Source organism: Haliotis rufescens, unplaced genomic scaffold (assembly GCF_023055435.1).
Source record: "Haliotis rufescens isolate VD_foot unplaced genomic scaffold, xgHalRufe1.0.p SCAF_51, whole genome shotgun sequence".
NCBI classification, from domain to species: domain Eukaryota; kingdom Metazoa; phylum Mollusca; class Gastropoda; order Lepetellida; family Haliotidae; genus Haliotis; species Haliotis rufescens.
In genome coordinates this window covers 2,074,841-2,092,353 of record NW_025964235.1, presented here as the reverse complement: position 1 = coordinate 2,092,353, position 17,513 = coordinate 2,074,841, and the positions used below count along the sequence as shown (strand labels likewise).

At 41.9% G+C, this 17,513-nt stretch overlaps 2 protein-coding genes across 2 annotated transcripts; one reads left to right on the top strand and one right to left on the bottom strand.

Moving 5' to 3' along the window:
* Positions 1-121: 121 nt before the first annotated feature.
* On the top strand, positions 122-3,106 carry LOC124126364 (radial spoke head protein 9 homolog). Its single transcript, XM_046489787.2, has 5 exons — positions 122-443; positions 1,108-1,273; positions 1,385-1,514; positions 2,327-2,473; positions 2,809-3,106. Exons 1-5 carry the CDS (start codon positions 217-219, stop codon positions 2,967-2,969), a joined length of 831 nt encoding a protein of 276 aa, XP_046345743.1. The 5' UTR covers positions 122-216; the 3' UTR covers positions 2,970-3,106.
* A 497-nt stretch (positions 3,107-3,603) lies between these two features.
* Positions 3,604-10,363, bottom strand: LOC124126365 (28S ribosomal protein S18a, mitochondrial-like). Its single transcript, XM_046489788.2, has 5 exons — positions 10,198-10,363; positions 9,497-9,528; positions 6,077-6,181; positions 4,496-4,619; positions 3,604-4,074 (listed from the first exon to the last, which is right to left on the bottom strand). The coding sequence occupies exons 1-5, from the start codon at positions 10,319-10,321 to the stop codon at positions 3,968-3,970; spliced, it is 492 nt and encodes a 163-aa protein (XP_046345744.2). The 5' UTR covers positions 10,322-10,363; the 3' UTR covers positions 3,604-3,967.
* Between the last annotated feature and the right edge of the window lie 7,150 nt (positions 10,364-17,513).

The window sequence follows — 17,513 nt, the reverse complement described above, 5'->3', positions numbered from 1 at the left end:
TTATGTTAGCTCTAAATATCATGAATGCCATGATTATTTTAATAATACAAAAATAATACAACGTTAGTTGCAGGGAAATATTATCATGTGCCTTAGCAACGGAAGTTATCGTATGCGCATGTTCCACTTACATAGTAACGTCGTAAACAACCATTACCCTCGACAAAGATCACCTTCTCCACATTTGTGTTAACGGTGACCACAAGAAAACACGAAATGGAATCCGAGGGCCTACATCTGAATATTGACTACGTTGGCAGCAGTGGCGTTATTCTGAGTCCAGAACAGAAAGCAGCCCTTCAAACGTCACTAGTGATTTTACAGAATGAAAACAAATTTCACAAAGTGTACTTCTGGGGGAAAATCGTCGGAGTGAAGGAAGATTATTTTGTTGCCCAAGGATTCGACAAAGATGAATTTGCCGGAAGAAAAACATTTTACAGGTAAGAAATCGAAGAAAATGATCTATACTTAATTAACGCCCTTGCAAAATTACTGTTATGTCCTTGTCGACCGTGATGCAACATTAAGGTGTTTGTTCGATGAGAACCTTTTCTTGGGAGACGTACTATGCGGGTTCCTGCCCTTTCAAATGTACCATTCTTTTCCAATACAATAATAAAAACGGATGCCAGGGCTGGGTAGGGTCTCAATACCTCAAGCAAATTGCCGATGTAAAGGTTCAAACGACTTTTGATCTCATGATATGGTCGTGATATATTTTGTGCTCTATTTTACTCACACATGGTTTTGAAAATAGGTATTTATCAGTTTCAGATGTTTACTGAAATCGGTTATCAAATTTAATTCTGTGTTTGTAAGCCAACAGAAGCTAGTAGCACAACCATATATTGTTGGTGAGTTTGGTTTTACCAAGCTTTTAAGTAAATCATTTGTTATAATGTCATGTCTCTTTTAAGTGAGTATAAGTGATTATTTCAGTTATATCACAGCATGTCAGCTTAATCTGGGAGGAAAGTGCATCAGGTTCACTACGAGAACATTCAAAATCACATAGTGCATAGGTATATATGTATATGCATATGTACCTGCTTTTTATATGCAAAGATTAGCATCACACCTTATGCTGCTGTTCTCATCTTGTAGCAAGGACTGTATCCACTGGGGCCTCCTCCCACCAGCAACACAGATGATGCGAGATCAGAGCAAGCTTGCTAAGGGTCGCTTTACTGGAGACCCTTCATACGAGTACGAACATGTGGAGACCAAGAAAGTAGGAGAGGGCGACGATGCCACAGAGGAAGAAGAAACGGTCAGTGCTGCTCAAATATCTGCTATATCTAGAATATCTTGTCAGAAAAAATGAATGAAGTTGACTGGGAAGTGGCGAGTGTGAGACAGGTTGTTTAATTTTTGTTATTAGCTGACAATCAAGGAGGAGGATCGTCTGGCATCTGTCATCACTGAGATTGATGAAGATGTCCGCATTGTCCCACGTGCTGCTTTCATCAAAACTCCAACTGGACAAGTCATCTCTAACAGGAGCTTTGAAGGTCTATTTCTTTTTAAAATAAATTGTGAATCTTTTCTGCATACATGTAATTTAACACCATGAAAGATGTACATATGAGGAATTATTGTTAAACCAGGTGGTTTCAACGTTCACATATTGTCATACGGCAAAGATATTTGCTGTCAGGAAATTACATTTTAACTTGCTCACTGAACATTAGCAAGCAGATTACCATAACTTTAGCAGGAACAAAATGCATAGTCCAATGTACATACAATCTCAGTGATAACACATTGCATATTCGTTTGTGTGATCATACAGTCAGGTTTCTTGTCTTAAATATGTTTAGTCTTTTGGGTGTAGTGATATCTACATTCTGCAAAAAATGAAACCCTGCTTACAAAAAACATTATATTGCCACATAAAATAAGTCACTTTCTTAAATCCTATCCATTTCGTATTTCAGAACAAACCACACATTTTTGTTTATAAAGAACCAAAATCAATTATCATATGAGATTTTGTAACTGCTCCACTGCACTAGTTATTGAACTACCCATTCTATCACTTCTTTCTATCCTGTGCCCTCGTACTTGCAACCACCTGGAGCAACAGAGGGTTTTTACCAACTGCCTGAGAGATATTTGTTGTAGTTTAGTCATTTATCAGATGAGATCAATGTACATATTTCCAAAAGATACATGGAATGTCTGGATATATGAAAATAGAGAAGAGGTGATGCTTAACGTTTTTCTTGGTGTATACTTGTTTCACAACACGTTTTCTTATAGAGTAAGTGAACTTTCTATTAAATTGAGCCTCAGTAAGCAACAAGTTGAACAATGTGTGCAGGTCTGTCTGTGTCGGAGGCAGCCAAGCTGTGCAACTACTTCCACTTCCGTGAATCCCAGCGGATCAGCGAGAAGAGCATCCTCCAGCGGGCGAGTCTGGACAAGGCCATTGACTTCATGGACTCGGTGGAGGAGGACATTCCCCGAGGTGAGCCAAAATGAAAACACTAATAAACACCAGTAACAATTACTATGCTGGAGGAGGTACCCAAGGTTAGAAAGTTATCTTTTGGCTGGACTAACGAGTTTATGCACAGTCCAATCAAAATCACGATACTAAATCAACAACCGGCTCATGATATGCAATGCAGATTTCGTTCGATGCAGGATTTGCCCAAAATGTGTCCCATCAACTTAGCTTCAACAGATATTTTCCAAATCTTTTCATGTTTTTAATCAAGGTGCTCACATGATTTGAAGCACTTAGCGAAGTAAGACCCGTCTCTGGTGTCTGGGACTACATGGTGTGTTGTTTTGTTGCAGGCTCCTGGAGTCTACAGTTTGAGCGTGGCAGTGGCCTGGTGACTCTGCGGAGTCTGCTGTGGCAGGGCTACATCTTCTGCAACGTCCCAGGACAGCGCAGGTTTGGCTCGGTATACTTCGGCACTGGAGAGAAGAACTTGGACCTGCCGTTCATGTTGTAGGCCGCCCGGAATCATCTGTACATAGCATCACCTGTCTACATCATCTCTGTGTTCTCTGCCTCTCTCACATAATTTATATATCGTAGAAGATTCAAGTAATACCTGTTGTTAAATATAATAAAACAATATTCATGAAACACTGTAGTTTTTTCTTAATAGTTTGCCTATCAAAGAAGTCATACCATTCACTTGCTTGATAACAGTGTTAGAAACTACACCGAAACTTTGCTCTTAATTAGTTGTTCATCCATAAATCTTATCCTTACTTAGTTTGGTATGAGTTGCTACATGGTAAAGATATTGGGACAACATACCTCAAGAAGGGGGAGAGTTCAGTCATATCACTTTTTGTCAATATTTTGTGGACTAAAATGTAAAGTTAATAAAATATTCAGTGAATAATGAGTCTCAGTCTTCATAGGCTAAGTGAAACATTCAACACTGTGTATCATAAATATGCCTGGAAACGAGCAGGATTATCTGGAGGCAGTGGTCACGTGACCCACTTCAGTCTGCGCCAGATGTGACTGGTCTCCTGGACCTCACTTTGCTTCACACAACTGTCGAGTTGCTTACTGAAGCAGACAACTCTCTGGTCCAGCTGAACCCAAAACAAACTGGACAACAGGCAAACAACATCTTGATTCTTTATTAGCCCCTACTCTGCATACACACCATCTTCCAATGCCCCAACTCAGCACACACACTATCTGCCAGTCCTGATGTCACCTGGGGCTATATCACACAGCAAGCTACACACAGTGTGACATCACACAGCGAGCTACACACAGTGTGACATCACACAGCGAGCTATACACAGTGTGACATCACTCCGTTCACGACGATGGAGGTAGTAGCGTTCAGAACAGGGAGCTACACACAGTGTGACATCACTCCGTTCACGACGATGGAGGTAGTAGCGTTCAGAACAGGTTCATGTCAGGCACTGTGTTTTCTGCCATCACATTATGTAATTGTTTGGACCAGGGACATCCTCATCAATCCTCCTCGTAATATATTTTGTATTGTTTCCACTTGAACTGGGAGCGTAGGTGAGTCCTCGGCTTCCCGCCGGGCAGATCAGGTCGATATGTTGGCAGTAGGCCTGGAATACAGAATACACAGCCTATGTGAGGGTTTTACCGACGCCAAATATTGTGTCTTATAGGCTTACAAACTGAGAATAGATGCACATAATTTAATCATTAAATGTACATTATTACTGTACTGATCGGAAGGAAACACAATCAAACTAAGAGTGTTTGTGGTTGATTTGCAGTGAAATCCCCATTCATAATAGATTCAAGTACAGTTCCTGGAAACTGAGTGACGCATGCCACACGTCACAAGCCTTGGACGCCAAAACATTATCACTGAGTCCCCTGGACTCGACAATAGATAGACCCTGGTACATCCCTGCAGTGTGTAGGAGAGGTCGAGTATCTCTCATGCATCTTGGTTGTATACTCCCCAGGGAAACATGCACACTATAAATAGCCTATTGCTATATCACCCACGTGACCTACCTGCCCTCTGAGCCTGGTGTACCAGCTTCTCCAGAGATACCTGCTGCTTCTTACACACGCCTGTCACCCGCCGGGGGAGGAGGCAGCCATCGGGGCGTAGGAACTGACTGAGGATGAGCACATCCTGAAACAACAGATGCAACCCCCCGACAAAGTGAATCTCCGTGTTGTCTACTGACATCAGATATGTCAACACGTACCTAGAAGTATAAAACCCCAGAGGCTTATAAGTTTGTAATCAGTAGTAACCAGTGTCTTCAGTGTCAATAGTACAGCTAACCTGCTTCAATGGCAGAGAGATTAGTGATCAGTAGTAACCAGTGTCTTCAGTGTCAATAGTACAGCTAACCAGCTTCAATGGCAGAGAAATTAGTGATCAGTAGTAACTGGTGTCTTCAGTGTCAATAGTACAGCTAACCAGCTTCAATGGCAGAAAGATTAGTGATCAGTAGTAACCGGTGTCTTCAGTGTCAATAGTACAGCTAACCAGCTTCAATGGCAGAGAGATTAGTGATCACCTAGGAGATATCTCCGCCAAACGATATCTCCTGTGGAAGCCTGTTTTGGATGATAAAGTGAAGCACTGACATTAAGTTAGAATAGTATTTGGCTGTTTGATAAAAAGATATTTTCATGAAAGAGTTCACAAGAAGACAAAACTGTGAGGGAAATACCGACCTCACGTCACAATAAGATGTCAATGACGTCAACAATGCTGTCTGGATGACAGAAACAATACACTGTTGTGTCTTGATATGACACATATGATTTTTATGAACCCCGATATGTTTGTCCTCGTAGGTAATAAAAACAAATATCACTATGTTCAGTCATAACCTGGCAACTGATGAAAGCAGACATATTAACACAGTGAGTGAGTGAGTTGGGTTTAACGCCGCTTTTAACAGTATTCCAGTTATATCGCGGCGTGTCAGCCTAATGTGGGAGGAAAGCCCGAACTGATGCAGGTCTCAGACGTTTACCACTTTGGTGAAACCCACGAGCACGGGTATGGTGCTGACAAACCTAGAAACATAATCGGGGCGAACCGGGATTCGAACCCACAATCATAGGTTTGTGACTCGCCTAAGGGACGCAATTCTGCACAGCGAATCGCAGCGCCTTAGACGACTGAGCCACCCGTGCCCCCAGATTAACAAAGAAACTTCTAACACGACTAAGATTTCAACTCTAAGGAGGAGATACTGAGGAACTAGTCCCACTTACTTTGGCTACTACTTTAAATTAAAAATATATTAATTTTCCTCAAGTGTACACATCCTTCCAATATATGAAGTCCTGTGTTTCAAGGAATTGCTATGTCAGCATTACATATGTTTGTCATGAGAACATCGCAAGCTGAGTGAGTGAGTGAGTGAGTATGGTTTTATGCTGCTTTCAGCAATATTCCAACAATATCACGACGAGGGACACCAGAAATGGCTTCACACATTGTACCCATGTGGGGAATCAAACCCGGGTCTTCAGCGTGACGAGCGGACGCTTTAACCACTAGACTACCCCACTACCCCCATCACACGCTGAGTTTCCTACACAGGAGAACACACACATCCTACTGACCGTGTATTTGAGATCTGTATGAACCCTGCATAGCGGGCACTTGACCTCCATGTTGCCTGGCAACAGGTAATCAGTTCGACTGGACGGAATCTTGACCCCTTCAATCTGGAAACAAAAAACATTAGACACCATGAGCTGAATCTATCTTGTCCACAGCTCATTTCAAACAACATTAGACACCATGAGCTGAATCTACCTTGTCCACAGCTCATTTCAAACAGTAGACACCATGAGCTGAATCTACCTTGTCCACAGTGCATTTCAAACAAAAGTAGACACCATGAGCTGAATCTACCTTGTCCACAGATCATTTCAAACAACATTAGACACCATGAGCTGAATCTACCTTGTCCACAGCTCATTTCAAACAACATTAGACACCATGAGCTGAATCCACCTTGTCCACAGCTCATTTCAAACAGTAGACACCATGAGCTGAATCTACCTTGTCCACAGCTCATTTCAAACAGTAGACACCATGAGCTGAATCTATCTTGTCCACAGCTAATTTCAAACAACAGTAGACACCATGAGCTGAATCTACCTTGTCCACAGCTCATTTCAAACAGTAGACACCATGAGCTGAATCTACCTTGTCCACAGCTCATTTCAAACAAGAGGGGTGATACACAGTCAAAGTTTGGGAGAAAGCAAGTCTCAAGACTCCTATCTGAACCTCAGCTATGAATGTGAGTATTCTGATCTGTAGACATGGCCTCCTACATAGTCACAGTGTCTGTAAGGATGTCTTCATAATCCAAGGTACCAGATGCACTCTTCACCCGATTCACACACTCACTGGGATTTGCCTCATCTTTATGTTTGTGAGTTTTCTGGACTCTAAGAATATATTTTGGGGTTTCACTCCTGGACACGGGGGTTCCAGAGAGATGCTCTTTCATGACATGGGGATCATGGAGAATTGCTTGTCTGAATTGAGACAGTGATTGAGTGAAGACAATTGGACACTGACTGTCCAAACTTGGATTGTAACTCTAATCAGAATTGGCACATAAGATTAGATTGAATTGGATATTATTGGTGTCCATTTTATGTATACGACTCAAACAATTTTTAAGGATCATCCAATTCTTTTATATAACTATACGTATGTTATGGCATGACAGATTTAACTGTCGTCATATTAAAGAATCGGATGAGCCTTAACTTGTTTTGAGTAGTATCTATATTTGCCTCCAGTAACACCCAGCATCCATCTTATACCTATTGCCCCAGAATGTACTGAACAAATATTCCACCTGTCAAGAATAGCCGGGTTTGATTGGCTGGTTATTGGAAAGATGAGAATGACAAGCTCCCAACATAACCACGAAACATTCAGGTATAGAGAGGAAAGTAATGTATATCTCTGACTGACACCAGTTACAGGCAGTAATGAGCAAGTGGCTTGATGTGTGTGTAAACATGAGGCAGTAAGGGCGTTTATCAATATTTAGTGTATGGATCTTCACTGATGGCCAGAGGTTGGTATGGTGAAGCTGGTCAAGCCCTTTCATATACAGTGATTCCTTGATATACCGCTGCCATCAGGGTCCAAGATCCCGACACCGTGTCATACAGATATTCTTTGCTGGTGATCAACACATTATGCAATGATGACAGTCAATGGAACATAATTATTTCACAGTGGCATGAGACATGTAGATCTATGTAACCTTGATTGTAGACGATGGTTCAAAATGTCACTTTATTTGCATTCACATGATTTTTAGGGAAATTCTCCTTGAAGTTTTGGGAGCCAAGGTTTACCCCATGCTGCATCAGGCTAGCGGTACATTGAGGAGCTTTATGCCGAGACATCACTGTACTGACTTCCAGGATCTGCCAGGTTTCTTGCCATACAACCCCCCTGGTTCTTGGATTGGAAAAATATAAACCTATATACAGCTGCATGTCTGTCCAGGATGAAGGCAGAGCTATGCTAGTTCTTAATCTAGAGTATCCCTGGGTTCATATTTCGGGGGAGATAAGGAACACCTTCAGACTGATGGTTGTCAATAAGAAACACCTTCAGACTGATTGTTGTCAATGAGGAACACCTTCAGACTAATTGTTGTCAATGAGGAACACCTTCAGACTGATGGCTGTCAATAAGGAACACCTTCAGACTGATGGTTGTCCTTAAAGAACAGCTTCAGATTGATGGTTGTCAATAAGGAGCACCTTCAGATTGATGGCTGTCAATAAGGAACACCTTCAGATTGATGGCTGTCAATAAGGAAAACCTTCAGACTGATGGCTGTCAATAAGGAACACCTTCAGACTGATGGCGGTCAATAAGGAACACCTTCAGACTGATGGTTGTCAATAAGGAACACCTTCAGACTGATGGCTGTCAATAAGGAATACCTTCAGACTGATGGCTGTCAATAAGGAACACCTTCAGACTGATGGCTGTCAATAAGGAACACCTTCAGACTGATGGTTGTCAATAAGGAACACCTTCAGACTGATGGCTGTCAATAAGGAACACCTTCAGACTGATGGCTGTCAATAAGGAACACCTTCAGACTGATGGTTGTCAATAAGGAACACTTTCAGACTGATGGTTGTCAATAAGGAACACCTTCAGACTGATGGTTGTCAATAAGGAACACCTTCAGACTGATGGTTGTCAATAAGGAATACCTTCAGATTGATTGTTGTCAATAAGGAACACCTTCAGATTGATTGTTGTCAATAAGGAAGACCTTCAGATTGATTGTTGTCAATAAGGAACACCTTCAGACTGATGGCTGTCAATAAATAATACCTTCAGACTGATGGCTGTCAATAAGGAACACCTTCAGACTGATGGTTGTCAATAAGGAACACTTTCAGACTGATGGTTGTCAATAAGGAACACCTTCAGACTGATGTTTGTCAATAAGGAATACCTTCAGATTGATTGTTGTCAATAAGGAATACCTTCAGATTGATTGTTGTCAATAAGGAACACCTTCAGATTGATTGTTGTCAATAAGGAACACCTTCAGATTGATTGTTGTCAATAAGGAACACCTTCAGATTGATTGTTGTCAATAGGGAACACCTTCAGGTTGATGGCTGTCAATAAGGAACACCTTCAGGTTGATTGTTGTCAATAAGGAAAACCTTCAGATTGATTGTTGTCAATAAGGAACACCTTCAGATTGATGGTTGTCAATAGGGAACACCTTCAGGTTGATGGCTGTCAATAAGGAACACCTTCAGATTGATGGTTGTCAATATCTATAAGAGGCATCTTTAGAATTCAGCTCCACAACTTATCATGAGGATGATCTCAGCCATTAGGTCACATGTCACTAAGACAAAACCCTTGGACCTGAACTCGTGACCTTTAGCTTACAGAAATTGGGTTACAGGATTGGGGACATATTATTTTTGGTTTAAAAAGATCACAACCAGTTACATACTCACCACAGTTGCATTCTCTGTCTGTGTTTGCCTGACTGCAATACAAAGGACAAGGAAACATGAAGCAAAGGAAAGAGTCTATATAAATACTTACTTACATGTTCCGTGACATAACAGGATTGGGTGGCCTGGCTACCATCTCAAGAAAAATGGATACCTATCCTTTCAAGATGCATCTAAAATATTTGACAGTGGTGTCGTTCCAAACTTGTGTTACAGAGCTGAAGTTTTGGAAATAATGTGCTTTCATAAACTAGTGCTTGCCATAGAATATTCAAAACTCTCAACATGTGGAACTTTTATATGTAAACGATATGCCACGCAGCTAATGCAAACAGGTGAGAATTCATAATATGGGTTAATAGTAAATAATACTCAGGATACTTTGTGTGTGTGTGTGTGTGTGTGAAAGAGAGAGAGAGAGAGAGAGAGAGAGAGAGAGAGAGAGAGAGAGAGAGAGAGAGAGAGAGAGAGACCCTTCATTGATTGACACAACAGTACATTAAGTTGTTATCAGATAATGATTCTGTTTACTTTTGCTGGGTTTTTTAACTAAAAGACCACTAAATGGCACTGATTTTTCTATTTTTTCCTTAGAATACACAGCATGAAATCCCAGTCTAATGCGTTACTTGGCTGATCGAAATCTGAACAGCATGTGTATGTTGAGGTTCTGTCTGTGAACCACAAAAAATAATGATTACCTTCTTTCAACTGACTGTTGTTTGTTGTAGTAAACAATCTACACATTGCAGCCGCCGGTGACCCGTTCACTGTGGCGTGACGGCTGGATCTCAAAACACACGTCAAAACACTTCCCCACAGCATGGCTACCTTCCACTCAAAGGGACGTAACTGCTGCGGAACTACTATTCTAAACTTTCCACATTCGACGTCAGCTGCCTATAGTCTATTAGATCAAGCCCTTGTGTTCGTTCATTCGTAATAATTTCTTATATTTTGTGAACTGATTTTTAGTTAATAAATTAATTTTGTGAATCCGAATCTTTTCTTCACAGGCATAAACTGTCTAATACTTGTACTTAAGTGCTTGTTTTTCTTATACAAACACGAAGTATTCTCGCCACCCCCACCCCCCTCTAGTACGTTTGTTATTATTTCTGTTGTGGCTGGGTTTTTTTGGTGTCCATTTTGACTATGGGTTTGTGGCCATTTTGACTTTTTTTGTGGCCATTTTGACTTTTTAGTATTGAGGTCGTTCCGACTACAGCCTCTTAAATTAGCACTGTACTAAGAAATATTCCATCTCTATTATGACAGCATGAAAATAATAAAGTCTATGCCAGACAATCTCATTGATTGATATTATCAGTAACATCAGGGTACGATGTCTCACAATCAACTGAGACAAGCCTTCATGACGCCAATCAAATCCACTAGATATCTGACATTTTCCAACCTATGACACAATAGATGCTCCTGCACATCCATCTAATCTGAGCAAGCGAGGTTTGGATGTCACTCTTCTGCCTCGTTAACTTTGCCCCCCCCCCCCCCCCCCCCCCTACCCCTCTCCTCGAGCAACACAGCGATACCGTTGTTCACAGGGAGATGACGTCAACAGAACTGATGTCATCTACACCACGACATGTTCCAATAGTGTTTTAATTCTGCCACAGTTGAGATAATCAGCCAAAAACTAGATACCCTCCTGCATGCAGATCTTCTATAGAGTCCTTACATACACGCCTGCCACCACAGCATTCATTCACAATCAGTCCTTACACACATGCCTGCCACCACAGCAAACATTCACAATTAGTCCTTACATACATGTCTGCCACCACAGCATACATTCACAATCAGTCCTTTCATACATGCCTGCTACCATGGCATACATTCACAATGAGTCCTTACATACATGTCTGCCACCACAGCATACATTCACAATGAGTCCTAACATACATGCCTGCCACCACAGCAAACATTCACAATTAGTCCTTACATACATGCCTGCCACCACAGCAAACATTCACAATTAGTCCTTACATACATGTCTGCCACCACAGCATACATTCACAATGAGTCCTAACATACATGCCTGCTACCACAGCATACATTCACAATGAGTCCTTACATACATGTCTGCCACCACAGCATACATTCACAATGAGTCCTAACATACATGCCTGCCACCACAGCATACATTCACAATCAGTCCTTACATACATGTCTGCCACCACAGCATACATTCACAATTACTCCTTACATACATGTCTGCCACCACAGCATACATTCACAATGAGTCCTAACATACATGTCTGCCACCACAGCATACATTCACAATGAGTCCTAACATACATGCCTGCCACCACAGCATACATTCACAATGAGTCCTTACATACATGTCTGCCACCACAGCATACATTCACAATGAGTCCTTACATACATGTCTGCCACCACAGCATCTATTCACAATTAGTCCTTACATACATGTCTGCCACCACAGCATACATTCACAATGAGTCCTTACATACATGTCTGCCACCACAGCATACATTCACAATCAGTCCTTACATACATGTCTGCCACCACAGCATACATTCACAATCAGTCCTAACATACATGCCTGCCACCACAGCATACATTCACAATTAGTCCTTACATACATGTCTGCCACCACAGCATACATTCACAATCAGTCCTTACATACATGTCTGCCACCACAGCATACATTCACAATGAATACTAACATACATGCCTGCCACCACAGCATACATTCACAATCAGTCCTTTCATACATGTCTGCCACCACAGCATCTATTCAAAATGAGTCCTTACATACATGTCTGCCACCACAGCATACATTCACAATGAGTCCTTACATACATGTCTGCCACCACAGCATACATTCACAATGAGTCCTTACATACATGTCTGCCACCACAGCATACATTCACAATGAGTCCTAACATACATGCCTGCCACCACAGCATACATTCACAATCAGTCCTTTCATACATGTCTGCCACCACAGCATCTATTCAAAATGAGTCCTAACATACATGTCTGCCACCACAGCATACATTCACAATTAGTCCTTACATACATGTCTGCCACCACAGCATACATTCACAATCAGTCCTTACATACATGTCTGCCACCACAGCATACATTCACAATGAGTCCTAACATACATGCCTGCCACCACAGCATACATTCACTATCAGTCCTTTCATACATGTCTGCCACCACAGCATCTATTCAAAATGAGTCCTAACATACATGTCTGCCACCACAGCATACATTCACAATGAGTCCTTACATACATGTCTGCCACCACAGCATACATTCACAATCAGTCCTTACATACATGTCTGCCACCACAGCATACATTCACAATGAGTCCTAACATACATGCCTGCCACCACAGCATACATTCACTATCAGTCCTTTCATACATGTCTGCCACCACAGCATCTATTCAAAATGAGTCCTAACATACATGTCTGCCACCACAGCATACATTCACAATGAGTCCTTACATACATGTCTGCCACCACAGCATACATTCACAATGAGTCCTTACATACATGTCTGCCACCACAGCATCTATTCACAATGAGTCCTTACATACATGTCTGCCACCACAGCATCTATTCAAATTGAGTCCTAACATACATGTCTGCCACCACAGCATACATTCACAATGAGTCCTTACATACATGTCTGCCACCACAGCATACATTCACAATCAGTCCTTACATACATGTCTGCCACCACAGCATCTATTCACAATGAGTCCTTACATACATGTCTGCCACCACAGCATCTATTCACAATGAGTCCTTACATACATGTCTGCCACCACAGCATACATTCACAATTACTCCTTACATACATGTCTGCCACCACACCTTACATTCACAATTAGTCCTAACATACATGTCTGCCACTACAGCATCTATTCACAATTACTCCTCACATACATGTCTGCCACCACAGCATCTATTCAAAATGAGTCCTAACATACATGTCTGCCACCACAGCATGAATTCACAATGAGTCCTAACATACATGCCTACAACCACAGCATACATTCACAATCAGTCCTTACATACATGTCTGCCACCACAGCATACATTCACAATGAGTCCTAACATACATGTCTGCCACCACAGCATACATTCACAATCAGTCCTAACATACATGCCTGCCACCACAGCATACATTCACAATCAGTCCTTACATACATTTCTGCCACCACAGCATACATTCACAATGAGTCCTAACATACATGCCTGCCACCACAGCATACATTCACAATTACTCCTTACATACATGCCTGCAACCACAGCATACATTCAAAATAAGTCCTTACATACATGTCTGCCACCACAGCATACATTCACAATGAGTCCTAACATACATGCCTGCCACCACAGCATACATTCACAATGAGTCCTAACATACATGTCTGCCACCACAGCATACATTCACAATGAGTCCTAACATACATGTCTGCCACCACAGCATACATTCACAATGAGTCCTAACATACATGCCTGCCACCACAGCATACATTCACAATCAGTCCTTACATACATGTCTGCCACCACAGCATACATTCACAATGAGTCCTTACATACATGCCTGCCACCACAGCATACATTCACAATGAGTCCTAACATACATGTCTGCCACCACAGCATACGTTCACAATTACTCCTCACATACATGTCTGCCACCACAGCATACATTCACAATGAGTCTTAACATACATGTCTGCCACCACAGCATACATTCACAATGAGTCCTAACATACATGCCTGCCACCACAGCATACATTCACAATTACTCCTCACATACATGTCTGCCACCACAGCATACATTCACAATGAGTCCTAACATACATGTCTGCCACCACAGCATACATTCACAATTACTCCTCACATACATGTCTGCCACCACAGCATACATTCACAATGAGTCCTAACATACATGTCTGCCACCACAGCATACATTCACAATCAGTCCTTACATACATGTCTGCCACCACAGCATACATTCTCAATGAGTCCTAACATACATGCCTGCCACCACAGCATACATTCACAATTACTCCTCACATACATGTCTGCCACCACAGCATACATTCACAATTAGTCCTTACATACATGTCTGCCACCACAGCATACATTCACAATTACTCCTTACATACATGTCTGCCACCACAGCATACATTCACAATCAGTCCTTACATACATGTCTGCCACCACAGCATACATTCACAATTACTCCTTACATACATGTCTGCCACCACAGCATACATTCACAATGAGTCCTAACATACATGCCTGCCACCACAGCATACATTCACAATGAGTCCTTACATACATGTCTGCCACCACAGCATACATTCACAATGAGTCCTTACATACATGTCTGCCACCACAGCATCTATTCACAATTAGTCCTTACATACATGTCTGCCACCACAGCATACATTCACAATGAGTCCTTACATACTTGTCTGCCACCACAGCATACATTCACAATCAGTCCTTACATACATGTCTGCCACCACAGCATACATTCACAATGAGTCCTTACATACATGCCTGCCACCACAGCATACATTCACAATCAGTCCTTTCATACATGTCTGCCACCACAGCATCTATTCAAAATGAGTCCTTACATACATGTCTGCCACCACAGCATACATTCACAATGAGTCCTTACATACATGTCTGCCACCACAGCATACATTCACAATGAGTCCTAACATACATGCCTGCCACCACAGCATACATTCACAATCAGTCCTTTCATACATGTCTGCCACCACAGCATCTATTCAAAATGAGTCCTAACATACATGTCTGCCACCACAGCATACATTCACAATGAGTCCTTACATACATGTCTGCCACCACAGCATACATTCACAATGAGTCCTTACATACATGTCTGCCACCAGAGCATACATTCACAATTACTCCTCACATACATGTCTGCCACCACACCTTACATTCACAATTAGTCCTAACATACATGTCTGCCACTACAGCATCTATTCACAATTACTCCTCACATACATGTCTGCCACCACAGCATCTATTCAAAATGAGTCCTAACATACATGTCTGCCACCACAGCATGAATTCACAATGAGTCCTAACATACATGCCTGCCACCACAGCAAACATTCACAATTAGTCCTTACATACATGTCTGCCACCACAGCATACATTCACAATCAGTCCTTACATACATGTCTGCCACCACGGCATACATTCACAATGAGTCCTTACGTACATGTCTGCCACCACAGCATACATTCACAATGAGTCCTAACATACATGCCTGCCACCACAGCATACATTCACAATCAGTCCTTACATACATGTCTGCCACCACAGCATACATTCACAATGAGTCCTAACATACATGTCTGCCACCACAGCATACATTCACAATTAGTCCTTACATACATATCTGCCACCACAGCATACATTCAAAATTAGTCCTTACATACATGTCTGCCACCACAGCATACATTCACAATCAGTCCTTACATACATGTCTGCCACCACAGCATACATTCACAATGAGTCCTAACATACATGTCTGCCACCACAGCATACATTCACAATTACTCCTCACATACATGTCTGCCACCACAGCATACATTCACAATCAGTCCTTACATACATGTCTGCCACCACAGCATACATTCACAATGAGTCCTAACATACATGCCTGCCACCACAGCATACATTCACAATCAGTCCTTTCATACATGTCTGCCACCACAGCATCTATTCAAAATGAGTCCTAACATACATGTCTGCCACCACAGCATACATTCACAATGAGTCCTTACATACATGTCTGCCACCACAGCATACATTCACAATCAGTCCTTACATACATGTCTGCCACCACAGCATACATTCACAATGAGTCCTAACATACATGCCTGCCACCACAGCATACATTCACAATCAGTCCTTTCATACATGTCTGCCACCACAGCATCTATTCAAATTGAGTCCTAACATACATGTCTGCCACCACAGCATACATTCACAATGAGTCCTTACATACATGTCTGCCACCACAGCATCTATTCACAATGAGTCCTTACATACATGTCTGCCACCACAGCATCTATTCAAATTGAGTCCTAACATACATGTATGCCACCACAGCATACATTCACAATGAGTCCTTACATACATGTCTGCCACCACAGCATACATTCACAATGAGTCCTTACATACATGTCTGCCACCACAGCATCTATTCACAATGAGTCCTTACATACATGTCTGCCACCACAGCATACATTCACAATTACTCCTTACATACATGTCTGCCACCACACCTTACATTCACAATTAGTCCTAACATACATGTCTGCCACTACAGCATCTATTCACAATTACTCCTCACATACATGTCTGCCACCACAGCATCTATTCAAAATGAGTCCTAACATACATGTCTGCCACCACAGCATACATTCACAATGAGTCCTAACATACATGCCTACAACCACAGCATACATTCACAATCAGTCCTTACATACATGTCTGCCACCACAGCTTACATTCACAATGAGTCCTTACATACATGTCTGCCACCACAGCTTACATTCACAATTACTCCTTACATACATGTCTGCCACCACAGCATACATTCACAATGAGTCCTTACATACATGCAAGCCACCACAGCATACATTCACAATGAGTCCTAACATACATGTCTGCCACCACAGCATATATATTACTCCATTATTACCTTGGTCAGTGCATCAGTGTGCACTCCATTATTACCTCGGTCAGTGGATCAGTGTGCACTCCATTATTACCTCGGTCAGTGCATCAGTGTGCACTCCATAATCACCTTGGTCAGTGCATCAGTGTGCACTCCATTATTACCTTGGTCAGTGCATCAGTGTGCACTCCATTATTACCTTGGTGGAGTGCATCAGCGTGCACTCCATTATTACCTTGGTCAGTGCATCAGTGTGCACTCCATTATTACC

What these genes read in the sequence shown, in the direction of transcription:
- LOC124126365 (XM_046489788.2), bottom strand. Translation starts at nt 10,321, where the DNA reads ATGCTGTGGGGAAGTGTTTTGACGTGTGTTTTGAGATCCAGCCGTCAC. An exon ending in AGACAGAGAATGCAACTGTG is followed by an intron (nt 6,182 to 9,496) that starts GTGAGTATGTAA and finishes TTTTGTTTCCAG; the next exon opens with ATTGAAGGGGTCAAGATTCC. An exon ending in ATACAGATCTCAAATACACG is followed by an intron (nt 4,620 to 6,076) that starts GTCAGTAGGATG and finishes CTGTTGTTTCAG; the next exon opens with GATGTGCTCATCCTCAGTCA.
- LOC124126364 (XM_046489787.2), top strand. Translation starts at nt 217, where the DNA reads ATGGAATCCGAGGGCCTACATCTGAATATTGACTACGTTGGCAGCAGT. An exon ending in CTCTAACAGGAGCTTTGAAG is followed by an intron (nt 1,515 to 2,326) that starts GTCTATTTCTTT and finishes CAATGTGTGCAG; the next exon opens with GTCTGTCTGTGTCGGAGGCA. An exon ending in GGAGGAGGACATTCCCCGAG is followed by an intron (nt 2,474 to 2,808) that starts GTGAGCCAAAAT and finishes GTTTTGTTGCAG; the next exon opens with GCTCCTGGAGTCTACAGTTT.